At 40.4% G+C, this 16,524-nt stretch overlaps 1 protein-coding gene across 22 annotated transcripts in view; it reads left to right on the top strand.

The window, feature by feature from the left end:
• Positions 1-16,346, top strand: part of plecb (plectin b) — a 104,847-nt gene extending 88,501 nt beyond the window's left edge. For 21 of the 22 annotated variants that reach the window (XM_026293105.1, XM_026293103.1, XM_026293117.1 and 18 more), the window contains 9 exons: positions 28-166; positions 357-713; positions 803-886; positions 997-1,101; positions 1,265-1,363; positions 3,202-6,516; positions 7,970-15,075; positions 15,275-15,391; positions 15,547-16,346. In XM_026293105.1, the coding sequence (XP_026148890.1) occupies positions 28-166; positions 357-713; positions 803-886; positions 997-1,101; positions 1,265-1,363; positions 3,202-6,516; positions 7,970-14,155 (10,285 nt within the window). In that variant the 3' untranslated portion in view covers positions 14,156-15,075; positions 15,275-15,391; positions 15,547-16,346. The remainder of the gene's footprint in view (positions 1-27; positions 167-356; positions 714-802; positions 887-996; positions 1,102-1,264; positions 1,364-3,201; positions 6,517-7,969; positions 15,076-15,274; positions 15,392-15,546) is intronic. The other variant, XM_026293104.1, reaches the window with a different exon arrangement.
• Positions 16,347-16,524: the final 178 nt, after the last annotated feature.

Genomic DNA, 16,524 nt, shown 5'->3' with positions numbered 1-16,524 from the left:
TGATTTATTTATTGTTTCCTGTCACAGGCTAAAGACTGTGGAAATGGTCATCCGTAATACAGATGGTGCTGAGGGAGTTCTTAAGCAGTATGAGGACTCTCTGCGTCAGGTTCGCACTGTGCCCAGTGATGTCAAGGAAGTAGAAACTTACAGAACAAAGCTAAAGGTAAGAAGGATGTGGTTCTTTTACTAGATCTTAGTTATGAATTTTAACATTTTCCAGAAAAGAAACTTATCAAGGTGTCACTGTAATTGAGAAATACAGTATATACAAATCCTCTTCCTAGTAAGTTATGATGATTTCACCCCTGCTTGCTCACTGCTGACCTGCTTTTTGTTTTCTTTGAAATCTGCAGAAAATGCGAGCTGAGGCTGAGGCTGAACAGCCAGTGTTTGATTCCATGGAAGAGGAACTAAGCAAGGCATCTTCTGTGAGTGACAAGATGTCTCGTGTGCACAGCGAGCGTGATGCTGAGCTGGACCACTACCGTCAGCTCCAGAACAGTCTCCAAGACCGCTGGAAGGCCGTGTTCACCCAGATCGACCTTCGCAACAGGGAACTAGAGCAGCTAGGGCGCCAACTGGGCTACTACCGCGAGAGTTATGACTGGCTGATTCGCTGGATTGCTGATGCCAAGCAAAGGCAGGAGAAGATCCAGGCTGTGCCCATCACTGACAGCAAAATTCTGAAAGAGCAGCTTGCACAGGAGAAGGTACACCCTCGATATACAAGCATTCAGTTAAGTTGTATTCACAGTGAACTAGTGAGCCCCAACTCTGCTTTAACACTTTTTCAAAACAGAAACTTCTGGAGGAGATTGAGAAGAACAAAGACAAAGTTGATGAGTGTCAAAAATATGCCAAAGCATACATTGATACTATCAAGGTGAGCATTAGACAATGCTAATATACATTCATTATTGTAAATATTGTAATCTGAAACACTTAGAGAATGTGTATGTAGCATACCTGATGACCTTTTTTTTTCTTAAATAGGACTACGAGCTCCAGTTGGTTGCCTACAAAGCTCAGGTTGAACCTCTTGTTTCTCCCTTGAAGAAAACCAAACTGGATTCTGCTTCTGACAACATCATCCAGGAGGCATGTTTCTTCAAAACCACACTGGATATAGTTTCTAGAAAATACATTTTGATAAAGGACAACAACACTAATAACTGGACTCACTGTAAAAAGTATACTGCACACAATAATTCACACATTTGCAAATGTTGCTTTGTTTTTTGTTTTTTTTCTCCCCCATCAGTATGTGACACTGAGGACACGGTACAGTGAACTGATGACTCTGACCAGTCAGTACATCAAGTTCATCACCGACACGCAGCGCCGCTTGGAGGATGAGGAGGTGCGTGACAATTGGCTGAGGATCCCAAACAAACTAAACTCTAACATTAACCTAACCAACCAACCAAATAATCAACCAACCACCAAACAAATATGCCCACTGATCACTGAGACGCATCCACACACGCACTTTTCTCTTTATCACACACAGCCACACCCACATATTACAGTACATTAATGTACGGGTAACAAATCGCTCTTTTGCACTGGTTGTGTACAAAACATTGGCAATGCGTAGCTGATCTCTTAGCTAGAGCAGCACATATGTGATGGAGCATATTAGAGGCTTTCAGTTGTGATATCAAGGCATGAGGTTTGAGTGTGTTTACATTCCCATAGAGTATGGAAGTAGATTATACACGTGGAAGCTTCTCTGAGGTATGACTGTGCCTTAATAATATAAATAAATAAAAATGGCACATTATGAGTTCATACATGTATCAGCTGCTCCATCAACATGCATTGGGTGTTTTGTGTCATTGTAGGTTTAGAAATGAGGGGTTCTTTCTTTCACTTCTTTTTATTTTCCTTTTCTTTCTTATCCCACTGACCACTGCATTTCCTGAGATTAAAATCACACTGAAGACTATGGTTCAGCCTGGTTATCATTGTCTTCAGCTCTTCTTTTACAAAATTAACACAAGTTTAAGGTTTTAGGTTATATTCTAACCTTAATGTTTTTTTTATTTGTTTGTTTGTTTGTTGTTTCTTTGCTTCTCTTAACTGCTTGCCAGTGCTTTGCCATGATGCGTACTTAACTTGTTTGAACATTAAAAGGTAAATTATTCAGTGTTTCAGGTACCTTCTTTACTGTACAATGTCCATTTCATCTGTCTTTAAACTATGATTTCATGGCTTTCCTTGGCTCATTTATTTCTTACTTTCACTGCAACCTTACAGCAACTATCTCAACTATGTAACTACTGTCTCTCATTGATGTTGTTACTTACTGTATAGTTAGCCTCTTTATCTAAACTTTCATTGCTTCCTAAACATATTGCAAGCTGGTTTTCTAACTTATCCTTGAGCTTGTCTTTGCTTTCCAAATCATATTGTCACAGTAGTGATTTAAAGAACCCCCCAGTGCATGGAAAGAGATTTTTTTAAAACTGTCTTAAGTGAATGGTGTGAATAATACTCTAACATAAAGTATTTAGTTATTCTAGTTATTATAAATAAACATTTCAAGCAAATATTCACACATTTTTCACACAGACAACCAATATAAAATGAAAATACAAAATATTGTGTGAAACAGAAGTTCAACATGAAGACCCCACATTTACATTATTTACATATTTGAGTAGTGATCATAAAAATATGTGTGGGAGACACTCTTATGTATGCACCAAACATTACAGTAAATTGCTTAAACATAATATAATATAATATCACAGTAATTACTTCAAAGTAATTACTTTCATATAATATTGGAAGCATTATTACAATACAGTTTTAGAAAGTTGCTGCTACATCTACATTTGCATGCCTTTTGATTTTTGTTGCTGTGTTGTGAAGTGATAATCACCATCATCCATTTTTCCCTGACTTGCCTTGTCATGAATTAATTTAATTGCATCGTGGTTTTAACCTTACTTTGATGAATGTGCATCTAATTTGCATCTAGTGGTTGATCTTTGACCTAATTTTTTAACATTAACAATGCCTAGGTAATGCAGTACATTAAGTTGCTCTTATGCCAGTGTGATTAGGCTGTGATTACCATAGTAATTGCAATTTTAATCCACACTGTTTTGAGCTAGTTAATGTAAGGTGTTACCTTTAACCTGTCATGCTTGATTATAATTCTTTCTTTACCATTTGCTTCCACTAATGCAGAAAGCTGCAGAGAAACTCAAAGCAGAAGAGCAGAAAAAAATGGCCGAGATGCAGGCTGAGTTAGAGAAGCAAAAGCAGTTAGCGGAAGCTCACGCAAAGGCCATTGCCAAAGCTGAGAGAGAAGCTCGAGAGCTAAAGCTCAGAATGCAGGAAGAAGTAAGCAGGAGAGAAATCGCTGCTGTAGATGCAGAAAAGCAAAAGCAGAATATCCAGGTGGAACTGCATGAGCTCAAAAACCTCTCAGAGCAGCAGATCAAGGACAAAAGCCAACAGGTGGATGAGGCCCTTCAAAGCAGGGCCAAGATTGAGGAGGAAATCCACCTAATCAGGATACAACTTGAGACAACACTAAAACAAAAGTCTACTGCAGAGTCAGAACTCAAGCAACTTCGGGACAGAGCAGATGAAGCTGAAAAACTCAGGAAGGTTGCCCAAGAAGAAGCTGAGAAGCTTCGTAAACAAGTCACTGAAGAAACCCAGAAAAAGCGCATGGCAGAGGAGGAACTCAAACGGAAATCTGAGGCAGAGAAGGAAGCTGCTAGACAAAAGCAAAAAGCTCTGGAGGACCTTGAAAACCTCAAAATGCAGGCCGAAGAAGCTGAAAGAAAAGTAAAGGAAGCAGAGTTTGAAAAGCAGAGACAAATCCATGTTGCTCACGAAGCAGCCCAGAAGACTGCTGCTGCTGAGCTCAAGAGCAAACACATCTCCTTTACAGAAAAGACCTCAAAGTTAGAGGAATCGCTTAGACAAGAGCATGGCACTGTCCTTCAACTGCAGCAAGAAGCAGAAAGACTCAAGAAACAACAGGAGGATGCAGAAAATGCTAGGGAAGAGGCAGAAAAAGAACTTGAGAAGTGGAGGCAAAAAGCTAATGAAGCACTTCGTCTAAGACTGCAGGCTGAAGAAGAAGCTCACAAAAAGAGTCTCGCTCAAGAAGAAGCTGAGAAACAAAAGGACGAGGCTGAACGTGAAGCTAAAAAGAGAGCCAAAGCTGAAGACTCAGCCCTGAAGCAGAAAGATATGGCCGAAAGCGAACTTGAGAGGCAGAGAAAGTTAGCTGAGAGCACAGCTCAGCAGAAACTTGTTGCAGAACAGGAGCTGATTCGGCTTAGGGCAGATTTTGACAATGCAGAACAGCAGAGGTCTCTCCTTGAAGATGAACTTTACCGCCTGAAGAATGAAGTCATTGCAGCTCAACAGCAAAGGAAACAGCTGGAGGATGAATTGGCCAAAGTGAAAAGTGAAATGGATATACTCATTCAGCTCAAGACCAAGGCAGAAAAAGAGACCATGTCAAACACTGAGAAAAGCAAACAACTTCTTGAGGCTGAAGCTGCCAAGATGAAGGATCTAGCTGATGAAGCAAGCAAGCTGAGAGCTATTGCAGAGGAGGCCAAGCATCAGAGGCAGGTTGCTGAGGAAGAGGCTGCTCGTCAGAGATCGGAGGCTGAGAGGATTCTCAAAGAGAAGTTGACTGCAATCGGTGAGGCCACTCGCTTAAAAACAGAAGCTGAAATTGCCCTCAAAGAGAAGGAGGCAGAAAATGAAAGACTCAGACGACAAGCTGAAGATGAAGCTTACCAGAGGAAAGCTCTTGAAGACCAGGCCAATCAGCACAAACAAGAGATTGAGGAAAAGATAATCCAACTTAAAAAATCATCTGAGGCTGAAATGGACAGACAAAAGGCATTAGTGGATGACACAGTCAAACAGAGGCGAATTGTTGAAGAAGAAATACGAATTCTTAAGCTCAACTTCGAAAAGGCTTCATCTGGAAAACTTGATCTTGAGCTAGAATTGAACAAACTGAAAAACATTGCAGAGGAAACCCAACAAAGCAAGCTCAGAGCAGAGGAGGAGGCAGAGAAACTAAGGAACATTGCCCTTGAGGAGGAGATGAAGAGAAAGGAAGCAGAGGAAAAGGTTAAGATTATTGCTGCTGCAGAGGAAGAGGCAGCCAGACAACGTAAGGCAGCCCAAGAAGAGCTTGAGCGTCTGAAAAAGAAAGCAGAAGAAGCCAGAAAGCAGAAAGATGAAGCTGACTCACAAGCAGAAAAGCAGATTGTTGCAGCCCAACAAGCAGCCCTGAAATGCAGTGCAGCTGAACAGCAAGTCCAAAGTGTTCTTGCTCAACAGAAGGAAGATAGCATCATGCAGAAGAAGCTCAAGGAAGAATATGAGAAAGCCAAGATGCTTGCCAAAGAGGCAGAAGCTGCTAAGGAAATAGCAGAAAGAGAGGCCGCTCTCCTTCGTCAAAAAGCAGAGGAAGCAGAACGACAAAAAGCTGCTGCTGAGAAAGAAGCTGCAAACCAAGCCAAAGCTCAGGAGGATGCAGAGAGGTTGAGAAAAGACGCTGAATTTGAAGCTGCCAAACGAGCACAAGCAGAAGCTGCAGCACTCCAGCAGAAGCATCAAGCTGATGCTGAAATGGCCAAGCACAAAAAGCTGGCAGAGCAAACATTAAAACAAAAGTTCCAAGTGGAACAAGAGCTCACAAAAGTTAAACTTCAGCTTGATGAAACTGATAATCAGAAATCTCTCCTGGATGAAGAGCTGCAACGCTTGAAGGATGAGGTCGATGATGCTGTCAAACAAAAGGCTCAGGTGGAAGAGGAGCTGTTCAAAGTCAAGATTCAGATGGAGGAACTGCTCAAATTGAAAATAAGAATTGAGGACGAAAATCAACGCCTCATCAAGAAAGACAAAGATAACACACAAAAATTCCTTGCAGAGGAGGCTGAAAATATGAAAAAGCTTGCAGAGGATGCTGCTAGACTTAGTGTAGAAGCCCAAGAGGCTGCACGGTTGAGACAGATTGCAGAAGAAGATCTAAATCAGCAAAGAGCTCTTGCAGATAAAATGCTCAAGGAGAAAATGCAGGCTATACAGGAAGCATCTAGACTTAAAGCTGAGGCAGAGATGCTCCAAAGGCAGAAGGACTTAGCACAGGAGCAAGCACAAAGGCTGCTGGAGGATAAACAACTAATGCAACAGCGTTTGGAGGAAGAAACTGAAGAATACCATAAATCACTTGAAGCAGAAAGAAAAAGGCAATTGGAGATCATAGCTGAAGCTGAGAAACTCAAACTTCAGGTTTCACAGCTTAGTGAAGCCCAGGCCAAAGCTGAAGAGGAAGCTAAAAAATTCAAGAAACAAGCTGATACAATTTCCGCCCGTCTTCATGAGAGTGAAATTGCCACTACAGAAAAAATCAGCAAAGAGGCTGACGATTTACGCAGAGCTATTGCAGACGTAGAGAAGGAGAAGTCTAGACTGAAAAAGGAGGCTGAGGAACTTCAATATAAATCTAAAGAGGTATTGTGTCAAAATGGCATAACAAAGCTGCTTATGTCATTAACTCAATCTGAAAACTAACAATTTTTTCATGAATTTTCTCTATCCCTTTCTCTGAATATACTAACCACAAAACCGTATTTTAAATATGATTTTAATTTGATTTTTTTTTTCACAGTGCACTGTGCTCATGCAAATCCCATCCTGAATGTCCCCTCATATCCTGGAATGTTTTTCCATTTTTACCACATGCTTCATAATTTGTTCAGTTTTACAACTCAGTTGTTGCTCACCTTTAAAATAACTATTATTTGAAGTCAGGTTCAAGTGCTATTCCATTAGCAATATAGTAAAAAAAAAAAAAGTATGACTGACGTCTTCACAGTTCAAAGTGAAATTACTACACGTGAAGCCACAGAATACCTAACCTCCAGAAATAATTATGCCTGTGCTCACTGACTTTTAAAGGACTGTTCTACTGCATTTATCAGGGTTGGTGAGAAACATTGATACCCAGCAGTGACTAAGGAAAATAATTTTTCTCAAATTCCCATTAATTCCCAGTATTCACCCACTAATGAGAGCCCCAACCCAGCAAACTTATTTGAACACGCTAAACCTCTGCAGGAGGTGTCCCATCTGATATCATCTGACATCTACAGTACTAATGTTCATTAATGAGGCATCACATCCTTGTTGATATGTGTATGCTGGCTTCTACCACATCACTCAACACTAAATTTAACAAGGAGAACTGTATATCATTAAATCTAAGAGCACTGGATGTAAGATCATTACTCTTAAGGTTAGAATACACAGAGGTGCAATGAAGCATTCGTGTATAATATTCCACTACTTGATAGGGTTCCTTCCCAAACTTTAGGTCATTGGGTTATTATTTTGATATTAATATAAGATGTTCTTGCCATTTAACATAAAAACCATATTAGACATATCAGTTGTAACATTTGGAGTGCAACTAACATAAAATTCAGTTACGAGCAGTGAATAGTAAGCAAAGATTTATTCAACAAAATTTCTTCACTTACCAACAAACAAAACTACACTATTTAAACAACAGAGATAGCAAGCGGAGCTAGCAACATAGCATTAATACAAACAGAAAAGGATTAGTTTGGACTCTCGATACTAAGTAGTAAAAAGAAAATTATTTGAGCTTTGCACAATGCCGGTGGTAGCAGGTATGTCATTCTGATTGTTGCTCTGGACTTGATAATGTAGGTGAAATGCTAAACAAGTACCATACAATGATGTTTTATTCTGAAAATCGGAAGCAAGGACACTAGAACTCAATATTTTATCTCCACATGCATAAGCACAGTGCACTGTGCAAGTTATATTCATTACAAATTAAAAGATATACAGATTTTAAAAAATCAATTTAAAGCAATTTAGAATAATCCTCAACTATAAATCTATTGCTACTTATGCTTTCTATTGTTTTTTCTCTTAGATGGCTGATGCACAGCAGAAACAAATTGAACATGAAAAGACAGTGCTCCAGCAGACCTTCCTGACAGAAAAGCAGATTCTGTTGGAGAAGGAGAAGCTAATTGAAGATGAGAAAAAGAAGCTGGAGAGCCAGTTTGAAGAGGAAGTCAAAAAGGCCAAGGCTCTCAAAGATGAAAAGGAACGCCAGAGGCAGCAGATGGAGGAGGAGAAGAAGAAACTCCAGGCTACCATGGACGAAGCCCTGAATAAACAGAAAGAGGCTGAAAAGGAGATGCTTAACAAGCAAAAAGAAATGCAGGAGCTGGAAAGGAAAAGACTTGAGCAGGAAAGGGTTCTTGCTGATGAGAACAAGAAATTGCGTGAGAAGCTGCAGCAGCTTGAGGAAGCACAGAAAGACCAAAACACCAGAGAAATTGACATTCAAACTGATAAAGTGACAAGGAAAGAGATCCATGTTACTTCAGCAAGTAAAGTTTATAATGGCCAGAATGTTGGTGATGTATTAGACAGTGTGGAAAAGAAGCCAGATCCATTGTCTTTTGACGGCATCCGAGAAAAGGTACCTGCAAGCAGACTTCATGATATAGGTCTTTTACCCAAGAAGGACTTTGACAAGCTGAAAAGCGGAAAAACCACTGTGCAAGAGCTTGGTGAAACTGAAAATCTAAAAAGAATTCTTAAAGGAAAGAATTGCATTGCTGGTATTTTAACACCAACTAAACAAAAAATGTCAATCTATCAAGCATCAAATGAGAAGAAGATTACTCCTGGCACAGCCATGATCCTTCTTGAAGCCCAGGCAGCCACAGGTTACATCTTAGATCCCATTAAAAACCAGAAACTCTCTGTTAATGAGGCTGTCAAAGAAGGCTTGATTGGGCCTGGACTGCATGACAAAATGCTTTCAGCTGAGAGGGCTGTTGTTGGATATAAAGATCCATACACTGGTGGGAAGATCTCTGTCTTTGAAGCTATGAAGAAGGGTCTCATGGACCATGATCATGCCATTAGAGTCCTTGAGGCTCAGCTTGCAACCGGTGGCATCATTGACCCCATCAAGAGTCACCGTGTACCCAATGAAATTGCATACAAGCAAGGCCAATATGATGCAGAAATGAATAAGATAATGGAGAACCCTTCAGATGACACAAAGGGATACTTTGACCCCAGCACCCAGGAACCTTTGACATATTCTGAGCTAATGGCCAGATGCACCACTGACCCTGATACAGGTCTGCTACTCCTGCCAATCACAGATAAAGCTGCCCAGTGCTCAAGTATATACACAGAGGAGGAGACCAAAGATGTGTTCAGCAAAACATCAGTGTCTGTGCCATTTGGACGATTCAAGGGGAAAACTGTCACCATTTGGGAAATAATCAATTCTGAGTATTTCACTGAAGACCAGAAGAAGGACCTTCTCCGTCAGTATAAGACAGGCAAAATCACAATTGAAAAAATCATTAAAATTGTGATTACTGTGGCAGAAGAGAAAGAGAAGAAGAATGAAATTACTTTTGATGGTTTGAGAGCACCAGTCCCTGCCACTGAGCTCCTGGAATCAAAAATTATTGATAATGAGCTATACGACAAATTGCGCAAGGGAAACAAGACAGTCAAAGAGGTGTCTGAAATGGAGCCTGTCCACACTTCACTAAAGGGTACAAACTGCATTGCAGGTATAGTTATTGACTCGTCCAAAGAGACAATGTCATTCTATCAAGCTATGAAGAAAGGTATGATGAAGCCAGGGCCTGCCTTGAATATGCTTGAAGCCCAAGCAGGAACAGGCTATGTGGTTGACCCTGTTTATACTCAGAAGTACACCGTTGATGAAGCTGTCAAAGCAGGTGTTGTTGGTCCTGAGCTTCATGAAAAGCTCCTGTCTGCCGAGAGAGCTGTCACAGGTTACAAAGATCCTTACACTGGAAAGACTGTCTCTCTGTTCCAGGCAATGAAAAAAGATCTTATACCTAAAGAACAAGGAATCCGACTGCTTGATGCCCAAATGACCACTGGTGGCATTATTGATCCAGTAAAGAGCCATCGTATTCCTCATGATGTGGCCTGCAAGAGGAATTATTTTGATGATGAAATAAAACAGATTCTGAAAAGCCCCACTGAGGAAGCTAAGTGCTTCTTTGACCCCAACACAAAAGAGAATGTCACATACTCACAGCTCTTGAAGAGATGTGTCGCTGACAAGAAAACTGGTCTCCAGCTTCTTCCTCTTTCAGATGAAGCAATCAGTGCAAAGGAAGAACCATCATATACTGAAGCCCAGACAAAAGAGGCTATGACCCAGGCCACTGTAGAGCTTGACTCTGGACCATTTAAGGGCAGGAAGATGACCATCTGGGAAATCATTAACTCTGAATATCTCACTGAAGAACAAAGGCTTGACTTGCTCCGACAGTTTAGGTCAGGAAAGATTACAATTGAAAAGATTATCAAGATTTTTATCACAATTGTCGATGAGGAAGAGACCAAGAAACGGGGACAGTTCAACTTCAAGGGACTCAGAGCTCCTGTCCCAGCAGACTCCCTGTATGAATCTAAAATCATTGACAAACCCACCTTTGACCTCCTTCAGCAAAGCAAAACAACACCGAAACAGGTCAGTGAGAATGCTAGTGTCAATAAGTACCTTCAGGGGTCTGACAGCATTGCTGGCATCTACCTGGAGCCAACAAAAGAGAATTTAAGCATTTATCAGGCTATGAAGAAAAAGCTCCTCAGACACAACACAGGGCTTTCACTTCTTGAGGCCCAGGCTGCCACTGGTTTCATTGTAGATCCCGTGAGGAACCAGTGCTTGACAGTAGATGAAGCAGTGAAGTCAGGCCTTGTTGGTCCAGAGCTACATGAAAAACTCCTGTCTGCAGAAAAAGCTGTCACTGGCTATAAAGATCCATTCACTGGCAATAAAATCTCCCTCTTTAATGCTATGCAAAAAGATCTTATCCTAAAGGAGCATGCCATGCCATTGTTGGAAGCACAAATGGTTAGTGGAGGAATCATTGACCCTGTAAAAAGCCACCGTGTCCCAATTGACACTGCATACCAGAAGAACATTTTCAGCAAAGAAATTGCAAAGACCCTAAGTGAACCATCTGATGATAATAAGGTTTTCTCAGACCCTGAAACAGATGAGAATGTAACCTACAGACAGCTTAAAAACAAATGCTTAAAAGATCCAGAGACAGGCCTGTGCATCCTTCCACTCTCCAAGCCTCAGGCTCCAACCATTGTGGAGAAGACGTACCTCTACACAGAGGAACAAACACAGAGTGACCTCACCAGCACCCAAATTGACATTCCAATTGAGGGCCTTGCTGATAAACCTATGAACCTCTGGGATGTGATGAACTCAAATTTGCTTCCCGAAACAGAGAGGCAGAAGCTCATGGATGAATATCGCTCTGGTAAAATCACTAAAGAGAGGATGATCATTATTATTATTGAGATCATGGAGCAGAGAGAGATCATCAGAAGTGATCCACTGTCATATAAGATGATAAGAAGAATTATAACTATTGAGGAGCTTTATAATGCCCGTATCATTGACTTGGAGACATACAATCTCCTTAAACAGGGCAAGAGGGATATCCGTGACATAATGGAGCTGACCAATGTGAAACAGTATCTCTATGGCACGGGTTGTGTTGCTGGGGTCACAACTGACTCATGCCCCAAAATAAGCATATACCAAGCAATGAAGAGAGGTCTTATGAAGCCTGAAATAGCCCTCAGCCTCCTTGAAGCACAGGCTGCTACAGGATTTATTGTTGATCCAGTAAAGAATGAGACGCTTACTGTTGATGAAGCTGTTCGTAAAGGTGTTGTTGGCCCTGAGATCCATGATAAACTTCTGTCAGCTGAAAGAGCTGTCACAGGTTACAAAGATCCATACAGTGGGAAAATCATCTCTCTTTTCCAAGCCATGAAAAAGGATCTTGCTCTAGAGGATTATGCCCTGAAAATGTTAGAGGCACAAAATGCTACTGGTGGGATTATAGATCCTGAATTCCAGTTCCACCTGCCAGCAGACATTGCTGTACAAAGAGGTTATATCAACAAAGAAACCAATGAGAAACTGGCTGAAGATGTTAAAGGATTCACTGACCCTGTCACTGATGAAAAACTGTCATATGCGCAGCTGCTCAAAAGATGCAAGTTAGATGGTGGATTGCGCCTCCTTCCCCTGGGAGACAAGAGACCAACACTGAAGGGTCTGAGGAAACAAATTACAATAGAGGAGCTGCTCCGCTCCCAAATCATTGACCAGCAGACTGTGACTGAACTGAATGAAGGTCTCATTTCATTGGAGGAGATAAGCAAGAGGCTATCAAGGTACCTTGAGGGCACAAGCTGCATTGCTGGTGTATTTTTAGAGTCCACAAAGGAACGTCTGTCAATTTACCAAGCCATGAAGAAGAACATGATTAGGCCAGGCACTGCTTTTGAACTTCTTGAGGCACAGGCAGCCACAGGCTATGTCATTGATCCAATTAAAAACCTCAAACTGACTGTCAATGAAGCAGTGAGTATGGGAACTGTTGGCCCAGAATTCAAAGACAAGCTTCTGTCTGCCGAGCGGGCTGTGACTGGATATAGAGATCCTTATTCAGGCAAGACAATCTCCTTGTTCCAGGCCATGAAAAAGGGACTTATCCTGAAAGATCATGGTATTCGTCTCCTGGAAGCACAGATTGCTACTGGTGGAATCATTGACCCTGAGGAAAGTCACCGTCTGCCAGTTGAGGTTGCCTACAAACGTGGCTTCTTTGATGAAGAAATGAATGAGATCCTATCAGATCCATCTGATGACACCAAGGGTTTCTTTGATCCCAATACTGAGGAAAACCTAACCTACCTCCAACTCATGGAGAGGTGTATTACTGATCCTGATACTGGCCTGGTGCTCCTCCTACTGAAACAAAAGAAGCGAGAAAGGAAGACCTCCTCCAAATCATCAGTTCGTAAACGCAGAGTTGTCATTGTAGACCCAGAGACAGGCAAAGAAATGACTGTGTACGAAGCCTACAGGAAGGGACTCATTGACCATCAAACCTACTTGGAGCTTGCTGAACAAGAATGTGAATGGGAAGAGATCACCACAACTTCTTCTGATGGTATAGTCAAATCCATTATCATTGATAGGAGGTCAGGAAGACAGTATGATGTTGATGATGCCCTTTCTCGTGGTTTCATTGATCAAAATGCTCTTGATACATACCGAACTGGAAAGCTGTCCATCACAGAATTTGCTGACATGCTGTCTGGAAACATGGGAGGCTTTCGCTCACGCTCATCCTCCTTTGGTTCTGCCACTGGTTCCACTTACTCCTCACCTATGAGTCCCATACCTTCCATTAAACCACCTGCAGTCATATGGAATGATCCAGCAGAGGAGACTGGCCCAATAGCTGGAATATTGGACATAGACACACTGGAGAAGGTGTCCATTACTGAAGCAATGCACAGAAACCTGGTAGACAACATCACAGGCCAAAGACTATTGGAAGCCCAAGCCTGCACAGGAGGAATAATTGACCCCACAAATGGAGAGAGAATGTCAGTCACTGATGCTACAGAAAAAGGCCTTGTGGATAAAGTCATGGTTGATCGCCTCAATCTGGCTCAAAAAGCATTCAATGGATTTGAAGACCCCAAAACTAAAGTAAAGATGTCCGCTTCACAGGCTCTAAAGAAGGGTTGGTTGTATTATGAGGCTGGCCAGCGTTTCCTTGAAGTCCAGTATCTGACTGGAGGACTTATAGAGCCTGATGTCGAGAGCAGAGTGTCTCTAGATGAATCCATCAGGAAGGGTGCAATCGATGCCCGCACTGCCCAGAAATTGAGAGATGTCAATGCATATTCTAAATATCTGACATGTCCAAAAACCAAACTGAAAATCTCCTTTAAAGATGCCATGGACAGAAGCATGACTGAGGAAGGATCTGGCCTAAAGCTTCTGGAGGCCTCCTCACAGTCCAGCAAAGGCCTCTACAGCCCCTACAATGTCAGTGGATCTGGATCAGCCTATGGCTCTCGGACTGGCTCAAGGACTGGATCACGGTCAGGCTCCAGGAGAGGCAGCTTTGATGCCGGCTCTGGCCTCAGCATGAACTTCTCATCCTCCTCCTTTACATCCTCTTCAACCAGCTACAGCCGCAGATTCTGATTGGCTAGTTCTCTTCATAACAACTTGTGACTAAAAACCAATAATACTAATGCACTGTACAGCTGCATTTCTCACAGAAAAAGTAGTTACAGTAACAAATAAAATATAATTTATTTATTCTGCCTCGCATGTGGTCACAAGAATTAATAAGGCCTATTGACTTTTTCCTATAACACACTCTGTCTAAACATGTCTCATACATGGAGACATAATCAAACATTGCTAGACATATAAAATATTAATGTCCTTTAGCAAGTCACCAAGTCAGTTTATAGTCTTCAAAGCAAAGCATGACATTTCCGCTGTTTTAGGGAACTTTATAGTTTTCATTTTACACTTTTTAAAAACTTGTATACTTGTGCTTTCTGAAACTAATATATAGTGTATGTATATCAAACACAAATATTTTTCCAGTGTTCCTTTTTTTTTTCTTTGAAATTCAAGAACAGTCGTTTGTTTTGTATCTTTTGCAACAGTACTATGTAATGAGATACTATGTCAACATAGTTCTAATATTTTTAAAAGTATAAAGATTCCTTTAAATTTCAAAGTGTTTGTATAGAGGGCAGGTTCTGAATGTTTTTATGTTAAATGCTGCCTGGGTAACTAAATAATATACCCAGCAATAATACACCTATGAGACACTACAAAATGAAAAAAACTAAACCATTATGACAATAAGTGCCAATTATGCAGACTGTTCTGAAACCAGTTTCACATCTGTCATTACTTTATACGCGTTTATATTCAGTGGACTTTTGCATCCTTTGAGTTTATTACACCATTGTTTCACACACACACACACAAGTTTTGGATTCTTCATAATCACCATCAGTCAAGTGTTCCTGATAAATCCCAAGATGATGTCAGACTTGATCCTGCTCTTCCATACAGACCTGCCTCCTGTTATTTTGGTTCTTGTAAGTTGAAATTTTTTTATGTTTTGTTGTCTTTTTTCTTTTCTGTTTTAATCACATCTCAGAGTTTAGATTATGCAATTTATTTGTGCCATTTCCCCCTATATGACATACTACCATGGTAATATGTCTAGTTCTGTTAGAAATGGTCATTATTGCTGATTGACAGGTTTTTGTTTTTATCCTTGTGTTTCTTTTACAGCTGTCTCAGTCCTTCACAATCCAATATAAGAGCACAGATACTCAGTTGTCCCAAGCATACAGTCCCCTCAACTTGGATGGATTTGTGAGTTCATGCCATCCTCTTGCAGTAAAACAGGTAGCGTTTATAACTAATTTTGAAAACATTATTTTTCATTAAATTCGCAAAAGAGTTTTCAGTTTTTTTTTCTTTTGCAGTTTTCATTTTTTTCTGTCATTGCATGGTTTGGTTTGTTTTGGTTTTAATTCAGAGTTATTTTCTTTTGTTTTTAGATCTGCCATTGAGTATTTCCTTTCTTCCCTTGCACATCACATTTGAAGAAGGCTGAGACCAAGTCAGCCCCATCTTGGGATGCCTGTCTAGGAACACTTCATTCATGACCTTTTTTTCATATTTATTACTTGAATGCTAATAGTGATATTTGTATTGTCATACCCTGATTTTTTTAAAGACAATAGCACCAAAGAATGATACACATTATTAGTTTTAAATTGGAACTGTATACAATAACACATCTTCATTTCACCAGTCTTAAGTCCACTGAGTATATTTTGTATTATCTCTGATTGTAAATTTAGTTAAACCAAAGCGTTAATGAGAGAAATTTGGAGAATTTATATATACAGCAGCACACTGCATGAATGTATGTATTATATCAGATTAACAGATTTCAGTTCATGTTTTGCCAGAGATTTCTTTCGCAAACCGAAAAACAGCTTGAGACTTCTTTATTTTGCTAGTTATTTTTCCACAGCAAGTATTTCTTTTATGCATCTTTAAAAACTTACCTCTGTAAATCTTATTTTGTTTTCATTGTGCTTTGGATATATTATGAATTTGTCTTGCATGTTTTACTAACTCTACAAAGGATATTTGGGAAGATTTTTGATGTAAAATAAAGACAACTGCAGATGTCACTGTGCCGGCTTTAATTTTAGCAAAACATTAAATTACAATCTAACTGGTTGGTTTTGCTAATGGGTTAGGATTTGCTTTCAATTATATGGTGAGAGGATTCCATTTTATGTTTTCAATATAACACAATGTTGTAAATAAATATGCTTCAAAGAGACCCTCTTGTCATTAATACATAAGTATCCATGCCTCCAGGTTTAGGTTAAAATTAGTTTTTAGTGCTGCAGTCCTATGTTGCATTAGAGCAATCGAATAAGGTGTTTTGCATAATGCCTATTTTACAGCCCTTAGTTTTACAGCAGAATAGTTGTGGCAGCTAGATCTATAAGTTAATG

The sequence above is a fragment of the Mastacembelus armatus genome, chromosome 16 (genome assembly GCF_900324485.2).
Source record: "Mastacembelus armatus chromosome 16, fMasArm1.2, whole genome shotgun sequence".
NCBI classification, from domain to species: Eukaryota; Metazoa; Chordata; class Actinopteri; order Synbranchiformes; family Mastacembelidae; genus Mastacembelus; species Mastacembelus armatus.
This window is presented reverse-complemented; position numbering and strand designations above follow the sequence as displayed.